Raw genomic sequence first — 18,356 nt, 5'->3', positions numbered from 1 at the left:
TAACCCGCATAAGCTGTGTTTATTGTTTTGGTCACGGTTTTGTATATCATTTTATACAGCACTAGTGGTCTGTGGCTTTAAGGGAGCCCCAAATATAATATAATATTAATTATTATTATGTACTATGGCAGTATGGCACCGAGTTGAGTCATTAACTCTTTTGAGCTATAGTTTTTTTTTGATACTCACCGATTCATTTCGTGACCAGATTAAGAAACAGACAATATTAACATTATTAATAATAAATATTTTACTAACGACTTTTCATCTTCCTCCAAACACCTACTGCCCTAAAAATGTTGTTAGTTCCGTGCCTCATAAATTATCTTCGCGTCGTAATTGTACGCCTTTGCTGGACCACAGACGTCAATTAATGTGTCATACGATCTGTCTGAGTGTCTGACTGTCTATTTAATAATCAATGGTAATTTATTGGTAATTGGTAATAACGATTATTATTATTGATTAACCCACGGTGACATGGTTTTAGACAAAATAGATTTATTAATTTTTTAATATTTTGTAACGGGTTAATCCTTTTTTTAATGTACGTTTTAATAACATAATAGTAATAATATTTGTTTAATATTGTATATTATTATAATATCCAATATCCACCTTCATTTATATTTGATATTACTGCAATAATAATTATTATTATATCATCGTTTATTATAACGCAGTGTGGCCTGCCGCAACACAACGTCCTCCGACGACGGCTCAGCCGTCCGTCAGTTGGTAACACCGTAACCTTTGTGCGCCGTCCACGCTCCGACCTCTTTTGTTTCCTGGTCCCGACGACCCGTCGACCGTCGACCACTCGACCGAGTGCCGTTCGCCGTCGTTCACCTAATTGGCAAAGCGTCTTGTGTGTTCGTCGTCTCCGCAGTTCGTGCTTGTGTGATAATACCGACGACGGAAAGCTGCGGCGCAGCACAGAAATAATCGTTACCGCGACAACAACAGAGCAGTAATCCACCTAGGTACCTATAAAATTGGCCATACCGATTGAGACGATTACGACGGTTAGTGACTGGTGGTTAACTTGGCGGTGCTGCTGCTGTTGTTGTCGTTGTTGTTGTTGTTATGCCCCACTGCCACAAACTGTTTCGACACGATTGACAACGGATTGCCTTCGCCCGACACAAATCCGCTGTGCACGTAAGTGTTGTCTTCCGTAGCTATAATGTGGTCGTCACACGTTTGACGTTACTTCACCTATATAATAATAGTAATAATTACGTGCCCGCCATTTGACTATACCTACGAATTAACATATATATGTATATTTTAAACTGTACTGTTAAAACAGTACTTAAATTTATTAGTGCTGCCGGTCGAGCCCTAAAACTAATAATTATTCTTTTATCTTTCGATTCGAACGTCCGACAAGTGTGTGCACGCAACATCATCATTAGCGTCATACGACGACAACAACAATGACACGATCATATTTTATTGTTGTTATTGACCGTTGAACTGTTATCGTGAGCGTGTACGACACAATATCTTGATATCTGCTGCGCGTGTCGGTCCTGTTCGCCTCGGATCGACCGTGTAAAAAATTATTATCTAGAAATCAACAGTTAACGTATGATTCGTATCACGTTAAACGCAATGCGATTGCAATTGATACAATAGTGCAAGCGTGAATTGCCAAATCGTGTGATGAATATGACCTTGGAGTTTGGAATTTTAGACGGTTTGTTTTTGGTATTCGCACGTTATGCGCGTTCTTACGTCTTACGGTACGCTTTTTGCGTTTGACGAAGGGGGTAGGGGAAACGTCATTCTTGATACGGCCGTGTCGGGTTTTCTTTATGCCGTTTTTCCTTCGGTCATCCGATCTCGATAGTTCTAGACTGATAGGGGGGAGGCTCGTCGAAACCTCGAAACGCCGTTGTCGGAAATCACTGCGAACCAGTCGGCACTTCGGCTGTTGTGCCAGCCACCTGCATCCACCACCGTGTTTTTAATCACATAATCATCTTTGTTTAGTGTAGCAATCGCTCCATGTTATGGCGACAGACAACAATAAAGTAATAGATACATTATAAACGATTTTAATTTACGTTGTTTGTACGTATATCCAATACGCAATACCGTGCCCACATCATATAATCGTTATAATATAACAGAGACAATTTCTGTGTTTTAGATCATTGTATTATTTAGTAGTTGTTTTACTACTACTGCGACGCTATTTCCATTACAATAATATAATAACACTCGATCCCCATCAGAGCCTCGCACTACTATTAAAAAAAAAAAAAATGTTTTTTCGTGTTTTTAATCGTTTTTATTTATTATTAATAATAATTTTCCTATTGATCGTATACGTACGCTCATCGACGCTGTGATAACCAGTGTTCCTTGAATGGATATAATATTGTTTACATTTCTGCGTTTATGTGTAATAGATATTGTACTTGTACGATTTTGGCTCATGAGGTTAAACTATTATAGATCAAGCTTAATTAATAATTTCATAAAATTTACTTATTGCTTATAATGTAACTACAGATTGTAAATCACAAATAAATGCCACTATATTTTTAAAAAAAAATGGTTCAAGTGTCTTTTCTTCCGACACGTGTCTTGCAACAGTGAAACCATTAAAAGTTTACCTAGTAGATTAATATAACGGTTTCGACAGATCTCTTTGTAGTTCAGGTGAAAATCATTGCTTCCATTGTTGTGTGTTGTAAAATCGTATTTTTATCATGTTTGGTTTTTGTTATTTTTTATCTACACTGACATTGACACTTGAACTTTTATCAACCTCTTACTCCGAACACTTTAAAATTAAATTAGGTTTAAAAATAAAACATTCTATCTGTGTTGTTGAATTGTATTGCAAGAATTTTCAAGGTATTTCTAATTCTAACCAAAGCAGAGTTTTTGCTAACCCATCCTATATAGGTACTGTCATTTCTTTTGATAATTTTCCAATAATAGGTACTTTATTATTTAATGGACATTATTTGATTTCAATGGAAGCAATAATTATAATACTTTCTCGTGTAGGTATTTTAAAGTTTTCAAACTGAATTATCTTTAAATTTGTTTAGTTCTGAATCCTCTCTGTGTTTTATGGATATAAATTCAATATGTAAAAATTAAGAAGAGAAATAAATCATTTATTCTGTACTGTATGATTTAACACCTTTGACTGTATACCTATTATAGTTAAATATAATTTATAAATGGGTAGTCCTTAGATAGATATAAGCTTATTAAATTGTCTAAACATAATTTTACTGATATTCTACTTATAAGTTTAAAATTATGATTGAATAATTCAGAATATGAGTACCTAACTCACCATTTTAAAAGTTTGAATATATTGGAAAACGTATTTAACTACCTATTAAAAACAGTTAAAAATACCTATTGAATATCTACATCGGTACTTACCTGCTTAACAATGAAACTGCCAACTGGTTCTGTGGTCTTATCTATTATATAAAAAAAAAAAAAAATTTATAACATTTAACAATTTGTAGATTTGTTGTATGTTTGTGTTTTGAATGTTAGGTAATTGGTATCTACATCAAATATTAATTCACATGGTTGTAAGTCAAATTGATAATACTACATTCATTAAATGTCTTAATTTATATTATTAATCATTGTAATTTCCCTATTGGTACTAATATCTCTGCTAATATCTGTCTATAGAATTCATTTTCAAAATTAATTATTTATTATAAAATAGTTTGTTAACTAATAAGTAATAGAGATATAAATGTATAAATACTTTATCGAAGTAAATATTTTGTTGGTACAGTCAAAGGTTATCTGATATTGGAATGTGCACTACTTAGATACCTAATACCTACTGAGTACTACTAAGTAGGAGTACCTACTAAAAAAGTGCCAACTTTGATAGATACCTTAAAAGTATTGTTATTAAAATAATAGCCTTTTGAAATAGAAATTTATGTGGTTTAATTTACCTTACCATTTGTTTTATTTGTTATAGTTATTTAATATTTTGATATAACCTATTAAGTATTTAAGAGAGGCTTCTTTTGTTTGCATTTTGCATCTATTGCTTGATTTTTTTTAAGATTATTTTTCAACTTTTTGGTTTTATTTATTTTTATCATTAGTTTTTTTATTATTATTATTGTTGTATATTTTATATGTTGATATTCATTTGTTATATAATTTGTGTCATTATTTTATTAAATAGCCACTAGGCTATCACCATTAATCAGTGAAAGTATGTGTGCACATTTTTTTTTAACTCAACACACAAATTCAGAAACACAAGTCCTGTGGACCCCGTCATTTTAGGTTAGTACGGATCTTATATTATAAATTAATGTTAAAAAAAAAAATTGGGAGTCATCTATTTTACATACCATATAGGAGGTATACGTAATAAAATTAAAACCCATAATTTGCTTACAATTATATTTTTGACAGTTAAATTATTTATTAAATAATTTTCAAATAACTTAGTATATTATTATATTATATTACATTGAGTAATGTACCTTCTATATATGTTAGGTATAGATCCTAATATTTTCACATGCCATTTATCTTCCAAGTTACAACATAATGATTTATATTCTTTTATATTATCTAAGTACCTAAAACTATAATTTTTTTAATTTTCTTAAAATTATCTATTGTAGTGATTAATTTTCTAGTGATAAATTTTGTAGGTATCTTTGGTTTTGTTAAAAAAAATAGCTTTATTGAATAAACTATATTAGTTTGTTTGTATAGGTATTTACCTATATTTCTTTTATTAAAATTAAAATTATTATAATATTCATTTACCTTTGTTCCTAATTGTATTTATTAATAAAAATTAAATTGTCCCTATGATTATAATTTGTGAACTATTTAAAAGACGTTCTTGAAAATACTAAGATAATAAAATATTTATACCTTTTACTAGGTTAAAAAAATCGTGATTAAACTAAGTACTTAACACTAGTTTTATTTTTGTTTATTACCTACTTATTCTAGTTGTATTGTTGTGTAATAATTGTTATGATAAATTATGTAGGTTATTATAGATATAGGTATATACATTATACATACAATTATGAATTATAACATATATTATTTTTGTATATTTTATTGTTGTACCTACTACCTAGGTATTTAAAAAGTAGTTATACGTAGATATAACTTAAGAGTTCCTTTAACTAAGTTGTGTTACAAAATCATCAGTTAATATCTATGAGTTACATTAATACCAAAACATTTTTTGGAAAAATTATAGCTACCTAACTAGTGACAAAGTATAGTTTCTGTACAGTAAGTAATTACAAATTTATTATCTAATTGTGATATCAAAATTTTTACACCATTCATCAATTCAATTTTGCTTTTATTTTACAAAATGAATAATATTGGGTTTAAAATTAGTAAAAAAACATTTAATTTATAATCCATTTTAGTATTTTAAAATAATTGCCCAATTAGGACCTGTATACTTGATTATAAATTTAGGAACATTTGTGAACATAGTCCTTTATACTTATAGTTTAAAATAGATAAATTTAAACAAATATAAGATGCTTATTTACATCTATTTTTACATTGTTGATCGGTTTGCTTATTTAATAGTTTATAAAGTTAAGTCAAGTAATAATAAATATGATTGTTAGTACCTATTTTTATGATTAGTTACATTTCTATTGCTTTTTATTTGTTAATTAAATACAACTTGGTGATATTGTCTTATAATGTATAATAGATAATTTTATATAATTCTAAAACCATGCATTGAATTAGATTTGGGATTGAAAAATTTAAATTACAAGTTTATGTTTTATATTTATTATTATATATAATTCATTTGCATGACAATTTTAGTCACTACATTCCTAGTTAGATTAAAAGTAAAAATAAAATTATTATTTTTTATTCATTATTGATGCTTGCTGTCTTATATTGATTGTATGTCGTAGCAGCAAACATGTTTTGTTTGTTTATCCTATTTTTTAGATAATATTTTGTTGAGTATTATTTTAATTAAAGAATACAATTGTAGATGGATTTATGATATTTTATGTTTTAAATTTACCTATCCAAACAAATATTATACTGGATATTAAGTTTTAATGTTTAAATAAATTTAGTAATTTGATAGGTAGGTACCTGCAAAATTCCCAATTTTATTTATTTTTATTATTATTGAATATTCTTGGTGGTATATTCTTAACCTTCCAGCGAGTGTGTTTTCATAAATAAAAACAGTCTTGTATTTACCTCTTATGTATTTTATTTTATTTATAAATTATTATACTATTTTACTTATCATATATATTCCTTAAGAAGAATTTGATTACTTAATTATCTTATAGATTAATCTTGAAATGTTTTAATCATTTTTTTTTTTTTTTTTTTTGAAATTATATTTTTACTGGCAAGTTAAGTGTTTTATCATAAAATACTGTTTTTTATACCTAATTTGTTATTTTTAAACAATAGTCTGTGATTTTAAAAACACCTATTTTTTTTATTATTATTGAATATATTTGTAAGGATTATAGGTACTACTATTCGTATATTTAACTTTGGTCAACTTCTTTAACAGTAAATCAAATTAAAATGTCATTATAGCCTTTTAGCAAATTCAGTTTAAAGTAGAAACAATGTATTGATATTTTTTTATTTATTTCATTATTTGATGAATGTAAAATTATTACTACTTAATATTTGAATTGTTTTAAACATTTTACAACCCATGACTACTCTTGTTATACTAAACAACACACCCACTGGAAGGTAAAATCAATTATTAATTGATATTAATTTATTGATGCGTCGTTAATTTCTATCATGGGTATTAATACTATTTGATTTTGATTTGTAAATAAATAGAGTGATATTTTGAGTTACGGTTTAAAATCATTTTTAGTCTCTTATATTCAATATTTTTATCAGTTTTTTTTATTGTGATAGGTAATCAGTAATCACATCATATTTATTTTGTAGTATTTATATAAAAACTATCAATAATACTATTGGTATAATAATATTTATCATATGTATTGTTACAGCTTTGTATGCAGTGTGTATGCTGCTTTTCTACAATCTTTGCACAAAAGAAATGATCACATCGCATCTTCAAAATGAATGCACGTTCCCACTGCCTTGAGTTAAGCGTTGAAGGTTTCCAAGTAGATGAAGCTGTCTCCTGTCTTTTTCATACTGTACTTCTACATCGATCTCTTGGAAAATTTTGCTTTGCCCCTGATGGCACATATACCATGGGCACTGTAGGCTTACAAGATGTTGACTGCGATTTCATTGACTTTACATATATATGTTGTTCATCGCCACATTTAGATCGCAAACTTCGAAATGACATTTCAGAGTTTTCTGAATGTCTCAGGCGTGATAATCACACATTTGGGCAAATAACATTGGAGTTTTTTCAAAAAAAAAAAGCCAGGTGGCCATTTCAATCTGAGTGTACACCTTGGGAAGTGTGGAACGTGCGTGTTGACTTGTTGAAAATTTGTAATGAAACTAATAGACAAATATCTAAAGAAAAAATAAGTGACTCTTTAAGTGAAAAAATAATTTACATAGCAGAAATAATGAATAGGCATGAGTACTTGCCAAGTATACCACCACAGTCTGAATTGGATTTAGTGTTTGATACTTCATTTGCTGATATTCAACCATACTTATTTAAGACAAATTATCTGACCAGTGGTGCAAGTAGTCCATCAGTTGGATCAGCTGTTCAAAAACTCATACGAGATACATTGTCATTGTCGTAACTATAATTTCTATTATAATCGTTATTTTTCTGTGTCTACCAATCACCTATTAGTGGTAACTTAAAATTAGTACAAAGTAGAGTTTATACATAAAATTAGAATTGTGAAATTTAATATTATTAATAAGATGATGTATTTTTTGGTTTTTATTATTTTAATTTTTGATGAATACATTTTATTTTTATTAACAAATAAATAAAAACTATGTTTAAATTATACTGATAAAGATTAAAAAAAAAAGCATAAATAGTTGTTTTATTTAAAATATTTTCTTATACTGCAAATTTCTTATTATTTTGTTATTATTAATAACATACCACAATATAATTTGTTTTTTAATAATTGATATTATTCACTTAAGTTTTGTCTTCTTTAACTTTCATAACAATATCCATTTCTTATTTTCAATACGATGCTTGAAATTTCTTATATATCCACTAACTAACATTTATATGTTATGACCAAGACTGCGATTTAATTTAATTTAAATAATATATTGGTAGTCAACACAAAATATATTAGTGATTGTCTATCATTTAATTAATGGGTAATATTTCAGTATTTTTTTTGGACAGCTACTTTTATTTTTATTCCATGTGTACATTTTTGTTCTTGTTAAATTTGTTTTGTTGTCCAAAAAGTATAACTGAGTGTCAATTGTTCATTTTATTTGTATGTTGCATTAACTGATAATTATCAGCAATAATTTTATGCGCTTTGTCATAAAAAAAATGTAACTTGAAAAATAATTTAAAAAATAATTGTATGAATATTTTATTATTTTTTTTTTTGTTTGGAAATTGGTTATTTTATATAGAAATGCCTAATTATATAATTTGTAAGTTTCCATTTTACTTAAATAGATGTATATATTTTTCACCTGTATATAATTTTTTTAATTGGTGATAATTTTTATTACATTTATTGTTTTTCATTATTATTATCATAATTATAATATTAATGTTGTATATTATGTGAGTAAAATATTAAAATATTTTACTGTTAAAAAAATAGGCTTACCAACAATTCAAAAATTATTTTAGATACATACATTTAGTATGTTAATTATATATAAATATTTTTTTTCATAAATGATCAATTTGTTTAATTTTATGCTATGAAATTTCATTGTAAATCAAAAAAAATATAAATATATACATTTTTTTGTTTTGTTGTAGAAACTTGAACCACTGTATCATAATTTTCATATTGATTTTGATGTTTAATAAAAAATATGATAATAACTATATTTATTGTACCTTTCTTAGTAATTGTATAAACCTTTCTAATATTGGGTTATTTATTTGATATTAGTTGAATGCTATTATATAATTTAAAGTTATTATTATAAAAATGACTTTTAGTATGCAACAAAGTTAAAACTAAAACTAGCACATTATGTGTTTTTATATTTACCTATTTTCAAATTTATAAATATATACATCTAAAAATAGGTATGTAAATTATTTTATACACTAGGTACCAGAATTGATCAGTTTTTTATATAGACAACTCTGTATGTACCTATGTGACATAGGCTATGTGAAATGTAGTTAAAAATGATTAATATTATATCAATTATTTTACGCTGAATAATGTTTTGAATCAATTAAAAAAAAACGATATCGCAAAATTTAAAATCACAACTCATTATTATAATTTGAGTCCAAGTGTTCCTTATAAATAACTATTAAGATTGTTATTCTACAGCCAATTTGACTTTTCTTTACAAAGTGATAAAATAACGTCCGTATTGTTGTTAAAAATATGAATAACTGTATAATTAATATGTTCTTACCCTTTTACTTAATGTAAAAGTTAAGTATCGTAAATAACTGGTGTTTCATGTGGATGAAATTATGATCATTTTATAGTATAAATATTTAACTCAAATTTTAAAAGCGTTCCCGGTGCAGACCATTGCCATGGTATTGCGCGGTGTTAAAATTTTTTTCGCTCATGTCATTTCCACTGACGTCCGACTTGTCCCTCCGCAGTGTTCAGTGGACCGCAAAGTTGGTTTAATTTACGACGAAATCCGTATAATATAGGTAAATACCTAGGTGTGTGGTTTACATTGTTTGAATATATTATTATAATAATAATAGTACAATCATCTGTGCGTGTACCGACTGCATCCGCCGGTGGTTTGTTCCAACAGCAGCGCGGTAGCGACAAGCGTGCGTTAGACGCTATTTTAAATTTATTCCCATGTTACATTTGTTAGATAAGTACCTAACGATGTTATAATTATTATACGCTGTATATGTAGTGCACTCATAAATTTTGGGCGTTTGAATGTGTATTCCTGCGATGCCACGTGACCACTAAATACTATAATAAATAACTCGATTTTTGCGTCTAATTAATTGCCATTTACCAGTCGCATTGAACGTATTATAATATATTGTTATTTTGATTTTCACCGATTTGTTTCTTTCCGATTTTACAGAATTTTTATACGCGTGTGATGTCCAATAATGAGTTCACCGAGAAGTAAGCCAATCGCATACCGCTCATACTCGACCAAAACACAGTCAACAAAAGGTAAATAATCATGCCGCAGCTCGACTAAATCTAATCGTAACTTTGAACGTGCAAATGTTTAAACTTATTATAAAAATGTTTGGTCGTTTTACATTATTTAATAATAGTTTTATGTGACATTTAAGCTTATATTTATGTACTACAACGTTATACTGATGTTTCCAACGAGTTACATTATTATCTATAGATAGTTGACTTGACCTCTGTGCGTTAAACAATTTTGTTAATAACGAAATATTTATTAACTTACGTAATTTTTTTTTAACAAGCGGTTAGAAAATCAAATATTGACACGATAAAAAATATATCACTAGAAACAAACCCATCAACAATAAAAAAACATTTAATTGCTAAAAAATTAGCTGGTTTGATAATGTTTAATTTTTAATTAGTCTTATTTAATTTATTTAATAATGTAAACTGCACTCTTGTAAACAATACTTAAAAAAAAAAAAAAAATGAATTGCATAATAATTTTTACGAATAAAAGACAAATTGTAGTAAATGCTTCTTTTTAAATTTTTATATAAATATTATGATTAATAAATTAGGTAGGTATTTGAGTTTTTAAAAATTAAAATCTACTGTTAATTTTTTTTTTCTCTGAAAAAACATTTTAATAACTTAACTAATAATTATTTACATAGGCACCGAAAATAAATTATTGTGACACACTAATATTTTACTTAGTCAACTTTTCAAAAACTAATAATTGATTTTGGCTTTGAACATTGATAGTTTCCAAACTTTCTGAACACCCAATATGCATGCATTATATAATACCTAATATATGTGCTTAGTGTTGTCTTTGATTTTGTAATATTATTAAACATATTATTTTTATATTTCCTATAAGACAAAATAAATAACTCAACTGCAATGTTAAATATTTGTAATAGATAAACTCCTCGAATTCACAGAATAACCTTGTACCTATGAGTTTTACTGCTGCATCGTATTGTATTTTATAATATGTATTATACTATTATATTTTTTGTGGACCTCAAAACCAATTTATTTAACTATAGTGTACATTAGTATGAATAATGAAAATCAAACTACTGAACTGTTTAAATAACAATGTATACATTATATAGCCATATAGGTAGGTACTATCCTACACAAATCTATTAAAAAAAGGACTGTTAAAAATTGAACTCAAATTATTTTTGTCCTCAATAATATCTCATTAAAGGTAGGTATCTTAATGTAACACTTATTATTAAAAATATGTTATGCACTACGCTTACTAGATAGGGGTGCTTAAATAAAATCTTATGTTAGTATAAAAATATTTTAAAAAGCGAGTATTTATTTGGATACCTGAAATTAACTTAACAAATTTGTTAACTTAGCAAAAGTTAACTTTAATTCAAGAAATATTGTATTAACTGATGGGTAGTCATATTTTTAATTACTACTAGTTAGTGGTACCTATAAAATTTAATTTACCATTTATGGCTTTAAATTATAATTTAATTATCATTAATTTAAATTGATAATTGATAATTAATTTTTCTTATTTAATTATTTAATAAAAATCATGTGCCATGTTTAAAAAATAATAATAAAATAAAAATGTTTTTATTTCAGTGTTGAGTGGAGAATATAGCGGTAGTGAGAGTGAATCATTTGACGACACTAATGATGGACGTAGAACAGCAATTAGACAAGAACCGCAAGGACAAGAAACACATAAAGACTTCAGCTTATCATCACCTTCAGCTTATGATACACTTATTATTCATAATGATGATGGGACTAGGTTCAATTCTGGAATACCAAAATATCGTTATGGAAATAGGGAAGAAGTAAAAAGTCAAGGACATAAAAATGGTGGACGACAGACCGTTGACATGGGTGTTAGGGAAATAACCAATATACCAGATGATTATCTCAATCAATCTCATGTATGATTTGATATTTTATCATTATAATTTATTAATATGGTTTATATTCAAGTATTAATGTTTTAGGTTTTAAAACATCTTGCTAAAGAAGTTAAAGTGGATCCATCAAAACGTGACACTAACTTGTCTCGATGGCATGATACTGACAAAAATATATGGATACCAGAATATAGACCAATTCCTATTAGAAATCTGGTTAAATCTAAGTCTCAACCAAATTTGGGTACAGGTTCAAAAATTGAACGTTCTGAAACAGATCCCATGAGACACACATTAGGAAATACTAGGTATTACCGATACATTTAAAATTAAAATTTATGTAATATTAATTCTCTATCGTAAATGGTTTTAGAAAAGATCAAAAAATGTTGTCCATAGTGGACTGTTTGATGATGGAAAACAAAAGTCTGAAAATAGAACTGGAATCGTGCCATCAAAAAGTTGCCAAATCGTACAGGGTAAACATTACTTGTTTATATTTAATTACTCACGTGTTTGTAATTATTATGACACCAAATATACCTAAAATTGATCAATTGGTTCTCAACATTTTTTTATTTATTTTAAAAATATTAATTTAAAATGTTTGTATTATTTATTAGCTTGAACAAGAAGTTTCAAAGGTCTATCGTTCTCATCAAGAACTCGTAGAATCAAGTGAACGGCGGGAAAGACTTGAACGAACAGCTCGATTAAAACTTCAAGCAGAAGTTAGACGTTTACAAGAAGCGAACCGCGCTTTACGTGATCAATCATTGTCTTCCTCAAACATAGTAGATTCTAATCAAATGGTCAAACGTGAGAACATGATAGCTCAATTGATTACCCAGAGTATGTCATTTATTATCTTGAAACGAAAAATATTTAATTAACATTTGTTTTTAGATAAAGACTTATTAGCAGCTAAGGATCGCCAAGAAATTGAATTAGCTGCTCAACGTGCTACATTAGAAGAGCAACGCACTCATATTGATATATTGGATACTGCATTAACTAATGCTCAGTCTAATGTGGTTCGATTAGAAGAAGAATGTCGTAAAAAACAAGTTCACGTGGAAAGAGTAGCCCAGCTTCAAAGAGCATTGTCTTCCCTTCAACTAGCAAGTGATCGCCGTGAGCAGACTGAGCGTAAACTTCGACTTCAGTTAGAACGAGAACTGAGGAATGAACGTGCACGCAACAATAATGCTTCTCAAGATGGTTCAACTGGTGAGTTACAATTACATGACTTATTCTTTTATGTTGTATATAATATTATGAATAATGATAAAAATTATAGAAAATGAACCGGGTGAAAGCTTACCTGAATTAAAACGTATGTTGCGTGAAAAAGATGAAAAAATAATGCGGCTAGAAGGTGAAGTTGCGAAATGGGAACAACGATACCTTGACGAAAGTGAATTACGGCAAGCAGCTATAGATGCAGCTAGTGTACCAAAGTAAGTAAAATAGCTCTAAAATCTATTTTTATATTATTAATGAACTATTTTAGGGATGCAAAAATAGCAGCATTGGAAAAGACAGGACAAGAAACTGAAAAACTGATTGCAGAAGCACGTTCAGACAAGTTAAAACAAATGGAAGAAGTTCATGCAGCACAAAAAAAAGTCAGCGAATTGGAATCGCGGTATTTTAATTTAAATTTCTACATTTTTTTTTTTTTTTATACCTGACTTATATATTTTAATGTTTTACAATAATTTAATTTTTGTTTTATTAATAATTGATGTCAGGATGAAAGAATTAGAATCTAGATTGGCTGAACGTGACGCAATGATAAGGGTGCTGCAAAAAAAACATAGTTTTGAAAAAGATGTGTCTGGGTCATATCCAAGTATATGTCTTAGTCATCATACTCCACACTCAAGTCTTAACACTACAGACTTAACCTCTGATGACCTCGGTAAATATAATATAATTTATAAAAATACCATGGTGGTATAACTTAATGATAACATAACATGTACCATATATTTCATAAATTTATATGCACATTATTATTATTATTTGGTTTGTTTACCATATACCTATCCATTGATTTTCACATGTGGTTATATTTTTATTAAATGTATAATAATTTTAATTTGGTACTCACCTGCTCTGTGTTAAAATTTGTATAATTTACTAAATAAAATACTTTTGTGGGTGGGAAGATGGCTTACATCTTTCAAAATTAATTTCTTGAAATCTTAAAACAATTTTACTAAATCTTGTTCATTTTTTGGCAATGATGACCATAAATCATATTATTTAATTAAATTAACAACATTTAAATAAAAACTAATAGAACCTTCAAAGACGATTAATTTGAGTTAATTAAAGGTTTATAAATGGTAAAATAATAATTTATTGAGTCTTAACTTAAGTGTCTGCATTTCATGTTTATTAACTTAAATCTTTGTGTTATTTTCACCTTAGATACAATAAAACTCTTTATGTTGCAAATCCTGGAAATAGCTTTTGCTTTGTTTTTTGAAAAAAATACGCCTAAATTAGAATTATAAATAAGTTATACTTAACATAAAAAAAAAAAAAAAAATGTAGAAATATAAGTTTAATTTGTTATTATCTAATTGTTGGTTTTTTCTAATCTTTAGGTTTTGGCTCAAACAATTCATATACAAGTAGTGTGGACAGTACTTATCATCACCACCATGGTAATAAATATTCATCTACAAATCAGAGTTTTGACCATAAATCATTAGATGATCAACTAAAAGAATTGGACTCACAGCTATTGAACAAGGTAAACACTGTTGCAGAATCATCTTACACTGATTCAGTTTCCGATGTTGTCTATTTGTTTTGATTGTTGAATATTGTCTTGTTTGTCTTAATATATAACAAACGTTTTTCGTTTTGTCTATTTAGTTTGTACTCGATCTATTATGTTTTTATCTGCGTGGGTATTAAATGTATAAATTACCATCATTTAATTGCCGTTAATTGGCATAGCCTGAAAGGTAACGTAACTAACACGTTCTCCCTTACTTGAGAGTTTGATTTAGAACTAAATCATGTGTGCATATTTGAAAAAAATAGTATAACCAAAAACAAAAACAATTAATAAATTTCATTTGTAATGGAAAAAAATTACTACTGTGTTTTTTTCTAATTTTTAAAGTATTTAATGTATTAAAACATTTTTAATTTCTTTTAGTTTTAACGTTTTCTTGAGTGAATTAATCAGGCATGAGTTTTATTTCATTTTAATTTCGGTTTGATTAAACAAAATAAAAATATGCAAGAGAATTGGACGTTTACTGGGTGCCTGGATGGGGGGACGTGTTTGTTTTTGTTTTCAGAGAGGTCTTTGCTGTTTTCCAGGCTTCTCTCATACGGGCTCTTTGTCGCGAAAAGCGAAAACACCCCAACCACTACTGGAGGGTGTAACTGGAAATTTCCTTGGTCACCGAGCTGATGACATCATGCTTTTGGAGAAACAAGGTTTGTGTTCACAAGCACAACGCCAAACACAAGAAAGCCGTTGTGGAAGTTTACCTCCTAGTTCACTTCCTCGGCCAAAACGACACAGGAAATCTAGCAGCAAAGTCGGAGAGTATGGTCGACTCAGTGATTCAGATGTCAAGTCCAAAGATGTGAAAAAGTTAGGCGAATACAGTCATTTCAACGACAGCCGTAAGAATTCCTTGAATTCCCTGGATACATCTAGTGATACAAGCACAGCTCCAAATACACCTACTGAATGTCCCTCTTCTGTTAAATTTGAACCATTAGAACGATCACTCAGACAATCGCCTTTGCCACCAGATGGACGTTATCGTAGATCTAGCCATGAATCCGATGTCATTACTTCTAGAGAATCGTCTTGGACTGGGCCTAGAGAGTCTTCATCTAGAAATAGTGTCAACCGAGAATCTAGTTCTAGTATCACCAGAGAGTCTCCAACTAGGGCAATAATGGTTGGTCCTAGAGACTCGCCAGGAAAGAGTATACTAGATCCGCCTAGAGTAATGGCTAGAGAATCTCCAGGCCGTTCTTTTTACAAAGATACACAACGAAGTTTTATACCACCACCTAGAAAAATTGATTTTGGAAGTTTAGGCACACCGGATTCAAGTAAGATATCAAACATTGAATCCAAATTGAGGATATTCTCTCCAGGAGGAATTCAAGGAAGAAGAGGATCATTGCAAAGAGATGGACTTTATAAAGGAGACTCAAATAATAAGAATGGTGTTCGGTCACTGCCTACTCCGAACAAATATAGAATTCAGTTTTGATTTAATGTGCTATTAAAGTTAATTGATAAATCATTAAATTTAATTTAATACCTTCTTAGCGAGTTCAGATCTAACACTACTTATATTATATAATACCTAGTCATATTGCTTGTCAGTAAAATAGCTGCAGTCTTTTAGCGTTACAAGTCTAACGTACATTGAAAATGATCTGCTGTATTTTGCTCTACTTACAGTATATTTAATATGTATACACATATTAAACAATGAAAAACAAATTGTTTTTTTTTTATTAGTTTAATTTGATAACAATTCAACAAAATGTGTAACCAAAATCATTAATCTAGTCCTGCTTATTATTTTATTAAATTAATAAAAAATAAATGTATAACTGTTTGTTTCAACTATATTCTTTAATTCTTAGTTTCCTAAAAACATGATTTATGATCCTCTAATTCTATGAAGTAGTCAACTTTTTTATTTTATATGCTATCTAAAATGTGATTTAAAACAATAGTAATTACATTGGTAATACATAATTGGTAATATAGTACCTAATCTATGTATTAGTAGTCTTCAAAAATCACAAGTTTGTTTAGATGCTTACCATTTTTTGAACTATATACCATACAAGTACTATAGATAAACAACCTTTAAAAGCCTTTATATAGGTACTTAAATCTTTTAAGTATTTTGTCAAATTATAGTGCCTTTTTCCTTTATTAAAAATTTATTTTAAAAATATATAAGAAAAATTAAATATTACAATAAGCCATAACTGATGAAATAGTACTTACAATACCATGCATGAATGACACACAACACTTTAAATATATATATATTATTATATATAGTAATGAAAACTTAATTATACCTTTGTTATTGTACAATTTTAATATTTAAGTTATTGTAGGACCATGTATGATGTATTTCACAATTATGTGAGTTAAATCATTAATAATTATTGTCTGGTAAAAATCCACCAGAACTGCCATTAAAAGTTGAATTTAGAAGAATGATTTTTTTTTAAATAGTATCAATATTATATTAATGTATCTACCTACTGTTAGATGCCAAATTAAAATACAACTTGACTAGAGGTTTGATTTAGTTGATTAATTGATGATTTTGATTATAAAAATCGTGTTGTTTGGGTACATATTAGTTATATATGTTATGATATGTTTACATCATATCATCTATGTAATATTGGGTCAAATAACCTCGTCAATGCACTTCATTTTAATATTGAATCGATTGGATAGTAATTTGTGACTTGTCACTGATGTTTTGTCGCCAGATTCCCAAGTATTACCTGGTACAAAATAAAACGTAAGTTCCCAAGTACGGTAATGTCCTGTATAGTGTATACAACAACGGACAGTCATCGTAACGAGACCATAGTCAAATGTGTCAGTTGTAAACAGGCTTTAGTATTAAGCTTACGTAGGTATTAATTTATTAAAATCATACATTTATGACCATGGAAGTTTTTTCAATACTTTTTTATGATTAAAAAAATGTAATAATAATTATTATTGTCCACGGCATATCTCTTTTCTTACTAACTTATTGATTCAAACCTAATTAATATTATAGGATATAATATTATGTTTAGATGTACCGATAAAATGGAGTTAATTTGATATTTCGAGGCTACTTTGATGTGGTTTTGTTATGAAATGTAGTTGATAATCTGTACAAATTGTGGTTTTTAATACTTAGTTGTTTAGTTAGTACAACTGGTATAGAAAAAAAAATATGTATCAATGTAACCCCACTTCACTTAGGTATATTAAAATATTTCATACAATTAATAAAATTAATTTTTTTTGGGGGGGGGGGGCAACATTGATATAATGAATAAAAGTAGGGGGTATCAAAGTAACCCCATAATATGAGATAAAACTTTGATAACTACATATAACTTTAAA

General features: G+C 28.1%; 2 protein-coding genes across 3 annotated transcripts; both read left to right on the top strand.

The window, feature by feature from the left end:
- The first annotated feature begins 794 nt into the window (after positions 1 to 794).
- Positions 795 to 16,829, top strand: LOC114124825 (uncharacterized). 2 transcript variants are annotated; one of them, XM_027988248.2, is made up of 12 exons: positions 795 to 1,161; positions 10,216 to 10,310; positions 11,904 to 12,220; positions 12,287 to 12,507; positions 12,573 to 12,678; positions 12,823 to 13,051; positions 13,106 to 13,429; positions 13,500 to 13,659; positions 13,713 to 13,847; positions 13,954 to 14,123; positions 14,818 to 14,966; positions 15,526 to 16,829. In XM_027988248.2, exons 2-12 carry the CDS (start codon positions 10,244 to 10,246, stop codon positions 16,462 to 16,464), a joined length of 2,817 nt encoding a protein of 938 aa, XP_027844049.2. In that variant the 5' UTR covers positions 795 to 1,161; positions 10,216 to 10,243; the 3' UTR covers positions 16,465 to 16,829. The 2 variants fall into 2 exon arrangements, with proteins under 2 accessions (XP_027844049.2, XP_050052992.1); XM_050197035.1 differs by lacking the exon at positions 10,216 to 10,310.
- On the top strand, positions 4,101 to 9,010 carry LOC126548827 (autophagy-related protein 101). Its single transcript, XM_027988250.2, has 2 exons — positions 4,101 to 4,302; positions 7,035 to 9,010. Exon 2 carries the CDS (start codon positions 7,107 to 7,109, stop codon positions 7,761 to 7,763), a length of 657 nt encoding a protein of 218 aa, XP_027844051.1. The 5' UTR covers positions 4,101 to 4,302; positions 7,035 to 7,106; the 3' UTR covers positions 7,764 to 9,010.
- Positions 16,830 to 18,356: the final 1,527 nt, after the last annotated feature.

This window comes from Aphis gossypii, chromosome 1 (genome assembly GCF_020184175.1).
Source record: "Aphis gossypii isolate Hap1 chromosome 1, ASM2018417v2, whole genome shotgun sequence".
NCBI classification, from domain to species: domain Eukaryota; kingdom Metazoa; phylum Arthropoda; class Insecta; order Hemiptera; family Aphididae; genus Aphis; species Aphis gossypii.
The sequence above is the reverse complement of the archived record's forward strand: the minus strand, read 5'-3'. Positions and strand labels throughout refer to the sequence as shown.